This window comes from Wolffia australiana, chromosome 10 (assembly GCF_029677425.1).
Source record: "Wolffia australiana isolate 7733 chromosome 10, ASM2967742v1".
In the NCBI taxonomy this organism is placed as follows: domain Eukaryota; kingdom Viridiplantae; phylum Streptophyta; class Magnoliopsida; order Alismatales; family Araceae; genus Wolffia; species Wolffia australiana.
The window spans coordinates 1,764,853-1,776,866 of record NC_135844.1 but is presented as its reverse complement, the minus strand read 5'-3'; the positions used below and the strand labels follow the sequence as shown (position 1 = coordinate 1,776,866).

The following is a 12,014-nucleotide window of genomic DNA, read 5'->3' as shown; positions in this document are numbered from 1 at the left end:
GCTCTTTTTGATACAAAATAAATGAATGGGCACAGATTTTTACTGGATATAAAAGAGAAATAAACGAATCTAAGAAAAGATGTGACCAAAACTTACACGTGGAATGCAGGTTTTTCTTGTCTTATTATATCTAGTAATTTGTTATAGGTAAGATCCGAAACGTAAAGTAAGTCACTGTCTTGGAAACAGTATCCCTTACAAGAATCACACTTGGTCTCACAGTACTTGAGAGGCATGAACATGTTGGAACATCAGTAAACAATTCATGTCTTCTAACTGGTAGCTCGTCCTCTGTGCCGGACATCTGGACAACTGAGTTCGGGTCACCGAGATTATAGAATAATCTGTCACGAGGGATAAGACAGAATCATGAGTTCTGGCTACAGAATTGGGAGTAAAAGTTGGGAAATATAGGCAGATACGACTTCCTGTGCGCACATACTCTACCCATTCTGGCATAATCACCGCGCCGTGACCTTTGGTTGGTTCTGGGTACCCCTTGGGAACGATATGGCTGGTGTTTGGGTGTTCAAGGACGGTGTAGCAAGGCTGGTGCAGCCCCAAAAAGAACCCGGGAGGAGGACCGTGCTCGTTTATTCACCAACGTACGAAGTCATCACTTCACAAGAGATGCTTGAGGAGAAGCTCAACATCCTTGGATGGGTCCGATATCCTCTCAACGACCCGGATTTTATTCAGTTCCACCAGAGCGCGTCCTCCGTCCTGCTGATCTCCGTGCCCCGTGATTTTGCCAAGATCAGATCCATGCACATGTATGACATCGCCGTCAAGACCCGCTATGTTTTCTTAGTGAGAGACGCCTAAATCGCTTTCTTTTATCACCTTTGTGTCGTTTGTTATCTCGGACAAAAGAAATACAAATGTGGTGTCATTATCTTTCTCAACGAATCCCTGAGGCCTCGCCTTAGTGACGAGAGATGGGGGTCATATTTCCGCTTCACTTTCTTTCGTCCCGTCCTCTTGAACTCCAAATGTCATTTTTTCAGTTCGTGCAATCAATAAACAGGTTAGTCAACGTAGTTTCTATCTACAAACATTTATCTTCTGGATCAATCGATTCGTTGATTTATCTCTTTTGTTTTTCGTCATCTACGCATTCGACTTGGCAGTCTATCAACAGAGTTTACGTATATGTTACCTTCATCTGTCCGTCTGTTCACTTTTTTGTTTACTGGCTTACCTGTTCATCTGTCTATTGAACTGTGTCTCATGTACTACACATCGCTGTTTTTTTTCGGATTTAAGCTGTCCCCGCTACATTAATTTCTTAATCCATGGACACTAATATATATATATATATATATATATATATATATATATATATATATATATATATATATATATATATATATATATATATATAATTGCATATTGTTAAGCTATCAATTACTAATCCCAATTAATGTGATTCACTTAATCATAATGACGGGATAAAGACAATTATAACAATAAGTATGGTTATTAAATGAGTAGACGCTGAGTTTCTCTTAATGATACTAATGGGATGAATTAATTTAAACTAAAAAGGATTTAATATCACCTCTTTCAATAAATATGGTTCAGGTCCTTGGTTCATTAGGCAATTGACTTTTCTCCTAGGCATCCCATTACGTGGGGAGACTTCACAAGTCATCCTGTATTGATCCAAATGGTCTCGCCTCTAGACTGTTCGATTAGACAAAGAGAAGATGTGAAGCGTCGAGGTATGTTTTACATTCATTTTAATTCATGTACATTCTTCATCATCCTCAAAGATCAGGGCTAGCCTTCTGCGGATCTAACAATACCTGCCATCTTTCATTCTACCCTTTTATGAAGCTAACTCTAGCTTGTAAACGTTTTTGGCGTCTCTTACGGTTGTGTTGATTTGTCTACCCATCTGTCTATACAGCAACTTAGATGTCTACCTCTTTGGACTTTTAGTCCATATACTCCTGAACGTATGCATTAGTCACCTATGTATCTTGCAAACGTAACAATCCGTATCATTGACTTGATTTTTATGATATCTGTATCCTACGTCTTATAGCTCAGTGCCTTAGAATCTACCGACTTCATCTTTAAAACCGAAGAGCACTCAGGCGTTACACGACGAGATGATGTCCAGGTTTTGCAGAATGTCAATCAACGTCAAACCATGCACCTACTTTCAAATAGGATCTGTTTCTAGGAATTAAGACGATTATAGTGCGGAAGTAAGAAGTTAGAAATCCAGCTACTTCCCCCTGAAGTTCCAAAATCTCTTCCATAGAACCTCAAAAAAAGAGACATGCAGAAGTCTCCGCTGTTTAGAAGCAGATGAAAAATTTTAACGCACGTGTGGTAGCAGTTCTTCAGGCACAAACTTTTTGGCATTTAACTTTTTCCCAAGATGAGTCACAACAACTGTACCAAGCGACACTGAGTTGGAACGCAGAATCTGCCCAGGGTCCATTTGAGAGGTCAAGTAGTCAGGAACGAGGCAGACTTCGCGGAGGTCAAGCCAAATTGAACTGTAATTGGCCTTCTATATATAGAGGGCAAATCTATTCTGAAATGCAAGGCATATGAGTTTTCTGTTCATTCTTCTTGTCTCTTCCTCTCTTCTCCTCTCTCTCTCCTTTGGTTTGTCTTCATCACTCCTTGGTGGCCGCTCCCTTGTCTTGGGAGTTTGAGGAGTTGCTCTGCAGCACCCTACGAGAAGTCGTTGCCCTGCACCAAGAGCCTTGCACGTTGACGTCACGCCGGTGATGTAAAGAGGTTCTTGTTTCCTGTCTCTATACGCCGACACAGTTATCACGTCCGAGTTGATTCCGCATTTCACCGTAGCGTCTTGGGTCGTTGTTTCTCTTAAACGAGTTACAACAAGTGGTATCAGAGCCAGGTTGTTTTACTCGGATTTGAAATGACGTCGTCTTCATCTCGTTTTGATGTTGAGAAGCTAGACGGCTCGTCGAACTTTAACTTGTGGCAGCAGCGGGTGTACGATCTGTTGATCCAGCAGGATTTGACGTTGACCTTGGACGGGCCGAAGCATGATAATGTTACGGCAGCGGATTGGCACAATTATCAGCAGAAGGCCGCGAGCACGATTCGATCATGCTTGTCCGATAGTGCTCTTTATCATGTTCTCGGCGACAAGGATCCCGCGGCGATTTGGGATAAGTTGGCGAAGCGCTTTGCATCAAAGTCGATGATGAGCAAGTTGGCGTTGAAGAGAAGATTGTTCGGGCTACGAATGGCTGATTTATCTGTTCACATTGATTGTTTTAATCAGTTGATTACAGATCTGATGAAGATTGAGGAGGTGTTCTCTGACGAGAACAAAGTGATATTTCTGCTGGTTTCTCTTCCCGAGTCGATTTATCACCTCGTGACGACCTTGTTGCATGGAAGCAAAGCGCCAGGTCTTGAGGAGGTTATTACAACCTTGATGGAGTATTATCAGCGGAAGAAAGGAGCTGAAGATACCCATGGCGAGGCACTCTACGTGAAGAACGGGAAGGAACGTGGACGGCAGAAGGAGAAGGGGAAGTCGGGAGAGAAGAACCATCGGTCCAAGTCTCGGACCAATTGGTTGAAGAGCGTGACATGCCACAAGTGTCACGAGAAAGGACATCTTCGGAGAGATTGTCCAAAGTTGAAGAATGGGAAGATGGATGCAAAAGAGACGAGCACTGCTAATGTCGCGAGGGTTGAGGAGGGTAGCGACGGAGACGTCTACTCTGCCTTGGTCGCGGCTGATGAATTAGTAGACTCGTGGATTTTGGATTCTGGCTGCTCCTACCATTTATGCCCTCACGCTGACTGGTTTCACTCTTATGCAAGTGCTTCAGGAGTTGTTTCTATGGGGAACGATGCTCCTTGCAAGATTGTTGGCGTTGGAACGGTGAAGATCCGGATGTTCGATGGAGCAATCAGAATGCTGGGTAATGTGCGGCACGTGTCGGATCTACGGAAAATTTTGATTTCGCTCGGGTACTTGGAGGCGAATGGCTGCACACTCAAGGCCGCGGACGGAGTATTGAAAGTTTGTAAAGGAGCGCTCGTTGTGATGAAGGGGGCACGTCTACGAGCCAACATTTACAAGCTTGAAGGGAGCACTATGATCGGTGGAGCTGCAGTTGCTACACCACGGGAGCCAAGGACGGACTACACACTCTTGTGGCACTTGCGCTTGGGCCACATGAGTGAAGCCGGCATGCAGAAGCTACATGCACGAGGTCTGCTACCCGGCGTGAGGTCTTGCAAATTGGACTTTTGCAAGTACTGTGTCATGGGCAAACAGTGCCGGGTGACGTTCAAGGCGGCAAAACATGATACTAGCGGTGTCATGGATTACATCCATCCTGATGTTTGGGGGCCCGTTGACGTGATGAGCCGTGGAGGTGCTCGGTATTTTCTAACGTTTGTTGATGATTTTTCCAAGAAAGTTTGGGTTTACTTCTTGAAGCACAAGTCGGACGTTTTCTCACGGTTCAAGACTTGGTGTGCAAGAGTTGAGAACCAAACGGGGAGGAAGATCAAGGTCTTGCGGATTGACAATGGTACGGAATTTAAGAATTCTGAATTTGATCAGTTCTGCGTAGAGCATGGCATTCGGCGTCACTTTACGGTGAAGAAGACCCCTCAGCAGAATGGCGTTGCAGAACGCATGAACCGCACCATTGCGGAGAGAGCAAGGTATTTGCAGTTGAATGCTGAATTGCCCAAGGAGTTCTGGGCAGAGGCAGTTCAGATGGCGGCGTACTTGGTGAATAGGTCACCAAATTCTGCTCTTGACGGGAAGGTGGCTGAAGAGGTATGGACTGGAAAACCTGTGGACTACTCCTTGTTGCGTGTTTTTGGATGTCCAGGTTATGTCCTTACACCTGCTGATGACATGTCAAAGCTTGATCCAAAGTCCAAGAAGTGCATTTTCTTGGGGTATAGCGACGAAGTGAAAGGCTATCGGCTTTGGGATCCGGAAGTGCAAAAGATTGTGTTCAACAGGGATGTGGTTTTTGACGAAAATCACATGGTGAAGCCTTCCAATGAGCAGGGAGATCAGAATTCAGGTGGTGGCAATGTCCAAGAGAGGACTTGGGTGGAGGTGGAGAATGTGCAGATTCCACCCAGTTCAGCTGATGGTGGAGAATCAGCTGATGAGGCCACAGAGAATTCTGAGAGCATTGCTGTTAGGCGGGCGAGGCGGGAGACGAGGCCGCCTGCACGTCTGGAGGATTATGTGACTATTGCTTTGTTTGCAGGAGATGGAGACAATCGAAGATCCACGACCGGTTATGTGTTTACTGTGGCCGGTGGACCTGTGAGCTGGAAGTCAACACTCCAGTCAACTGTGGCATTGTCTACAACGGAGGCGGAGTACATGGCGGCCACGGAAGCTGCTAAGGAAGCCTTGTGGCTGAAGGGTTTGTTCAAAGAACTCAGCATTGCTCAAGGTGGAGTTCCTCTGTTATGTGACAGTCAGAGTGCCATTTGCTTGGCAAAGAATCAGGTCTACCATGCACGGTCGAAGCACATTGACGTGCGGTATCACAAGATCCGGGAGCTGTTGAATTTTGAGGAGATTATCCTTCAGAAGGTGCACACGGAGGAGAATGCCGCAGACATGTTGACGAAGGTTGTCACGCTGGATAAGTTCAAACATTGTTTGGACTTGGTGCATGTTGCAGGTACCTTGATGGAGGTGGAGCGCCTGCGACGTGGGAAAGCGACAAGAACACCTAGCGCGACTGGGATGTCTGCCAAGGTGGAGTTTGTTGGGGTGTGTCAGCCCCCCCATTACGGGAATGTGAAGGGGGAGGGCTTTACTAGTCAAACCCCAATAAAGGAAGGGGGAGTTGAAAAGTTTTAACCCCCCTCCTCTTGTCTCTTTGTGGGAATATGAAGAGGCTTCTTTGGAGAATATGAAAAGGCTCTTGGCTTTTCATATTCCAGACCTTTCAAATTCCCTGAAACTGTAATTGGCCCTCTATATATAGAGGGCAAATCTATTCTGAAATGCAAGGCATATGAGTTTTCTGTTCATTCTTCTTGTCTCTTCCTCTCTTCTCCTCTCTCTCTCTCCTTTGGTTTGTCTTCATCACTCCTTGGTGGCCGCTCCCTTGTCTTGGGAGTTTGAGGAGTTGCTCTGCAGCACCCTACGAGAAGTCGTTGCCCTGCACCAAGAGCCTTGCACGTTGACGTCACGCCGGTGATGTAAAGAGGTTCTTGTTTCCTGTCTCTATACGCCGACGCAGTTATCACGTCCGAGTTGATTCTGCATTTCACCGTAGCGTCTTGGGTCGTTGTTTCTCTTCAACGAGTTACAACAAACTATCAGGGAATCTTCTACATATAGAAAACACAACCTTTCTATTTTTATCATCTGATGTATCGCTCCGTGAAAATATCACTTTGTCGTCTAGTTACGTTCTGTTCCACTCGTATATTAACGTTACTATAAATTTTTTTCCGCCTACTTCGAGCACTAAATACACCTATAAGTATCTAAACTCTGATTTCTGGAACATTTAACTACAACTTCTCCAGGAATGATCCTCGAGCTTTCTGAATGTCCTTCGGTTTTCTGGTCTCTTATAGATTTGTCCACTGACTTTCGCGATGGTTTTAGAACCTGCCGTATGGTTCTCAAATCTTATGGTCTTTTCGAGTCTTCCGGATTATTCTATAAGCTAATTGGTACTACTGGAAATTTGTAGGTACCTCTAGATGTTATAGAGGGCTGTAGAAGTCTTCTAGAAAAGGGCGTCTCTTAAAGTTCTTCAGGAGCTTAATAGAGGTACTCACCACAAGCATGATGGATCCTTATGGGTATCCTTGTGCCAAACCTAGCGAGAATCAGGCATCAAAGTGCATCAAATAACAAACTTTGAAGGTTGAAGCTAAGCTAATGGGAGAGTTAGAGAAACGTTGGGGGTGACATAATATCCCTTTGGAACCGGGTGTTTGTGAGGGAACACCAAAAGTAGATCTTCTTTTTGGTCGGTCCAATTGTGGAACGTGTTTTTTTTACTTCTTTGGTCCATGCAATGTTGGACCTATATTCTGAACATTCATCATCTGATTTTGGGAGGCTGAGTTTTTCTCCCTTCTGTTTGTTGGCTGTGTCTTATCTCATCTCACCTTGTTGCGTGTGAGCATAGTTGAACACACACGTTTGCCTCTTTTTTGCACAAAAGATCATTAACATAGGTGAACTGTTGAAGTGCGTGGGGTTTCCTCTTGGTCATCTTGTCATGCTGCTGTAGTCCGTTCGCTATTTGTTTGGCGGAAAAAGGCCATTGTTTTCATACAACTAATGTCCTCGTGACTTCTATGTTCAATAGGATAAACCTTGTGTTCAATCAATTTGTTCATTTTGATTTGTATATGATACACCTGCATCGTTAATCAGCAATTTCTAGCCATTTGTGTGTAGTGAAAAATGGCAGTCAGGGTATATCACTTATCGGAGTGATGACTGGGACCAGGATCAATCTAATCGGTCAGAACTTCGATTGGTTGCTTTGTCATTTGACAGTAGGTCGGTCGAACGGTTGGGATCCAGTTTGAGGGTGAATCCCACAGTTCTTTCTCACCATTTCCTCTTAGAATGCTGGTCTACTCCTCAAGTTTCTTGGGCCACCCCTCTTTATGGAGGTTTTATCTTATTTTTCATTTGTAGTTGGTATAATTGTTTCTTCCACCTTCCAACTGTTCTTACACTATCATTGTCCGATTCCTCTCGTCTTCTCTTCTCCAAAATTATATATTGTTAGTGCTATAATGTATCTTTATTATTATCATCATATTTATCTTCATTTTCTTTGCTTCATAGTTTTTATTTTAATCTCATTGTGTTTATTTACTATTTTACCCCATTTTATTAATCGAACACTCTTACTCTTTTTTTGTGTTCTTCATTTCATTATATCTTCTTCCTCCATTTTTATTATTCTCTTTCTTTTTTTTCTTTAATTCCTCTTAGTGGTTTGATATTTTTGATATTCTTCTTCTTCTATTATTCTTTTATTACTATGTTTTTTTTTTCGTTCCGCTTTGTCATTGTTTATTTCTTCTTTTTACTAGTATAATTATTTTCTTCTTCCATTCTATGTTTTTTATGCCTTTATTATATGATTTGGGCATTGACAGGTCAACAACACTGAACCAGACTAGAGCATACCCAGATAATCCCATTTACAATGTAGATCAATATTTTGTTAAGTTTTCTTTTGTTGCTCGAAATCCAGACCAGACTCGAACTGTCATACTCTGCCAAAGACCAAATTAGACTAAGCCTATTAGTGTGCCACGGTGGTTGGAGCTTTTGGTTGTATATATTTAAAAATGTAAATGTATATCACCCGAAATACAATGGCACTTCTTATATATACTAGAGATCCTACATTTCTTATTAGATATGATGAAATTTAAAGGAGCAAAGCCTATAATGTTTCACATGGGACTTGGGAGTATTAGTTTTAGAAAGGCATGGTATGTATTCTGTATTTTCCATCTACGGAAATTATTAATACTGTTTTTTTTAAGACCTTAAAGGGTACATTGATGGGCAATCAATTCCCGAAATTGACTGGTCTATTGTCAACTTGCAAACAATATAATAGAAATATCATGCATTATAGAAACAATACAAATATCTGCATGTACAAGTCCATATTTGCATGTTGTCATGCCTTCAACTTAATCAAATTCCCTTAAGTGAGAATTTATGAATTTGCAATATTTTTTAGAATTTTTAAATATATATTGGACGCTAGATTCGTGACAAAATTTGTTTTAGGAGGCTAAGACTACTTATTTGCAATAAATAATGATGTTTCCTAATCTTTATGGAATTTTTCCATATTTCCTCGCAGTTTCTAATACCATATTTTTAGAGAGGTTTTTTCTTAACATTGAAGGCAAGATGAGCTCGCGACAATTGGGGGAGAGGGAAAAGGAAGAGTTCGGATTGCCATGATTCACAAAATTGAAACCTTGATACCTTGAGATCCAACTGTCAGATTGACCTGAAAATTTGTGGGTAGTTTTGTATTTTCAGGCTGTTTCCATCCGCTAGAGGGATATGTAAAATAATAACAGAAGGGAAAAACTACTTTGAACTTTCACAAACATAGTTGGCCAGGAAGGAGACAATAAGCTTTTGAACTCAATTTACTTTGCAGTTATCAAGCTAATCTGGTGAGTTTCTTATTCCCCACTTATCTTCCTCTTGTTTCATACCAAAAACGCCAAGCATGATGAAAATATTCATGCTCTCAGAGGGTTTATTATGGGGAGAGCATCAGTGATGTAACACGACCTGCCGGGATTGAGCGGCGCGCGTAAACATCACAAGGAGTGGAGGTAAGCGGCGGAGCGGCAGCACGAGGCGGACGCTTCGACGGTGGTTGCGGAGTGGGCCCGACTTCGTTCTGTTATCGAACTGCAAAGAAAAGCGTCGTCGGTGCGGAGCGGCGGCTGTATAGCCTACTGCGATCATCTACTTGCAGAGGTAAACAGGCGGCGGCGTGTCATCCAATGTCTGTCTCCTCTGAGGCTCATCTAGGAGACCGGAGTAACGGGTAAGTGGCTACGGATGGAGTAGCAGCATAAGGCGGCTGCCTCTACATTCGATCGGCGGACTACGAAGGCCCTACTAACTACGATGGCGGTAACTAACTTCCGCTCAACCTAATAGGGTTCTAGGTAACTACGAATGGACGGTAACGGGCGAGGGTATCGGCGGCGGCGGATCGTCAACAAGTCCTCGAAGTGATCTCGACGAAGAAATGTTGGCGACGACCACCAAGAACCGAAGGTCTCGATTCTTCTAGATTCGTCCCGGAGTGGTCTCGACGGGGCGAATCAAGATGACTGGAGGGGTTCGAGCCAGTAATGGGGCAAAGCAGGCAGAGGAGATCGGGGTCGGCCGGGGCAGCAGAGAGAGGGCAGTCAGTGCGGAGGAGGGCGGCAGAGGCACGGGTAGTCGATCGGAGGAGGAGGTCTTGGTCGGGCGGCCCGTGACGGCTGGCTCGGGCCGGAGAGATTGGGGGCCGTCGGAAGGCCAGACGCCACCGGAGAGCCCCGAGTGGGCATGGACGAGGGCAGGCCCAGCTGCCAGCAGGCGGCTGTGGGCGGCCGGTTGGCCGAGCGGACGGCCGTAGAGAAGGCCGAGGGCGGCCAGGCGGCCGTGGCGATAGTGGAAGCCGCGACAGCCGCGGGGGCCGTGGCGGTCGGAGGCGGCCTTGGCGGTCGGGCGGCCGCGACGGCTGGGGCGGCCATTGGCGGCCGTACACGATTAGAGAGGCCGCCGGAGCATCGGAGGGCGACGCTGCGGTTGTGGTAGGCAGACGAGGGCGGACTTGGGTCGGCCAGAACAGACCGTCGGCCAGTCGAAGGACCAAGACGGCAGCTGACGCGGCCGGAGGGAGGGGCCGTGGCGGCCAGAGAGATCCATGGCGGTCGGGGGCGACCAACGACAGGCGGAGAAGGTCACAGACGGCGGGAGTGACCGTGGATGCAGTCGGAGACCATCCGAAGTCACCGTGGTGGCTTGGGCGACCAGATGCGTCCGTGGGGACCTGAAGTGGTCGCAGCGGCTCGTGGAGGCTCGGTGGCGGCTGGAGAGGCCAGGAGCAGCGGAGGATGACCAGGGCGCAGGGAGGCACCTGATGACCGCGGTTGAGGAAGCCCCAGGCCACGGATGCGGCAAAGCTGGCGGCGCCGGCAGAGTCGGCGACGGAGCTCCGACGACGGGAACAGAAGCAAGCCCTAACGCCCAAATCCTCGATGGCAAAATCGCAATTTTGCCCAACTTCCAAAAATAGATTAAAATCTCTCAAAAAAATACTCCTAAAATGCCTAAAACTCAAAGGACAAAGGGACTAACTACATTGTGGAAAACAGTTCAATCTCGAATTTTCAATTCTTCTTGGTATCCATTACAATGGGCACCCTTCCTTTTATAGGGAAGGAGAGAGCCAAATCAGTTATGGAAGATGAAAAGACCCACAAGCAAATAGAAAACAAATAAACGAAAGAAAAACAAGGGAGATAACTCCTTAAGGCTTGATGGACCCCCATCAATCAGCTTAGTTCAAAAGTGCAATCTAAAATAAAAAACAAATTAGAAAGGTCATTTACCATTGCTAGGATCTCAATTAGATTGAATATTTCAGTGCCTACATCTTGTTTAACATATATTCGGTTTCCCTTCTAGATATTGCTCTCCCCAAGGGAGAATCAAGATCAAGATGGGTTAGGATTTCTTTCCATCCATTTCTTCACTTAGGTATCCATCCGTTTGAGTGGACCAAGCCCAAGACACAACAATCACTCTCATCATTCATTCAGATGATCTGAATCTTCAGGAGAAGGTTCAGATTCCCGATCCCCTCTCTCTTTTAGTATCCTCTCTCTATTTATTAGGCATTAAATTCCTTCATACAACTTCTAGCACCTATAACTATAAAATAGATTCAGATTTCGAGGACAGTGGCCTCCTTGTGGATTGACCCATTTCTCATTCTATAATTTCTATTTTGAGAAAGGGAGTTTGGTAATTTATGTATAAGCTTAAATCCAAACGACATGATTAAACTTGCATTTAATCACACCATTATTAGGCTTATCACAGCTCATCCTACATTTTTATTCATTAGCCCAATGGCCATTGGTTTGATATCGTAAGATAGATTCAAATTTTATGAAACATTTCTAAAGTTATCATTTGTGCCTAAAAGGTTGGATGATACAACTAGTTTGTGTGTTTTCTTGCTCCTTTAGATGATCAGATTTCTACGAGGACGATTTGGGATTCCATATTCAATAGTGTTGTCACTTTGATTCGGGATATAGCTTCCTTATTGTTGTGACCAGTTCTAAATAAAAATTTTGGGTCTGTTAACTTATATTGTGGTAAAAAGAAGGAGACCATTAGCGGTCGACGTCCCAACAATAAATGATGCAGGACATCATTGGGACGTCGACCGACCGTCACCGAGCGGGTGGGCTTGGTGTCAATA

At 44.6% G+C, this 12,014-nt stretch overlaps 1 protein-coding gene across 1 annotated transcript; it reads left to right on the top strand.

Moving 5' to 3' along the window:
* Positions 1–510: 510 nt before the first annotated feature.
* LOC144708774 (flowering-promoting factor 1-like protein 4) lies at positions 511–825 on the top strand. The gene has a single exon (XM_078582212.1). It carries the CDS (start codon positions 511–513, stop codon positions 823–825), a length of 315 nt encoding a protein of 104 aa, XP_078438338.1.
* The last annotated feature ends 11,189 nt before the right edge of the window (positions 826–12,014 follow it).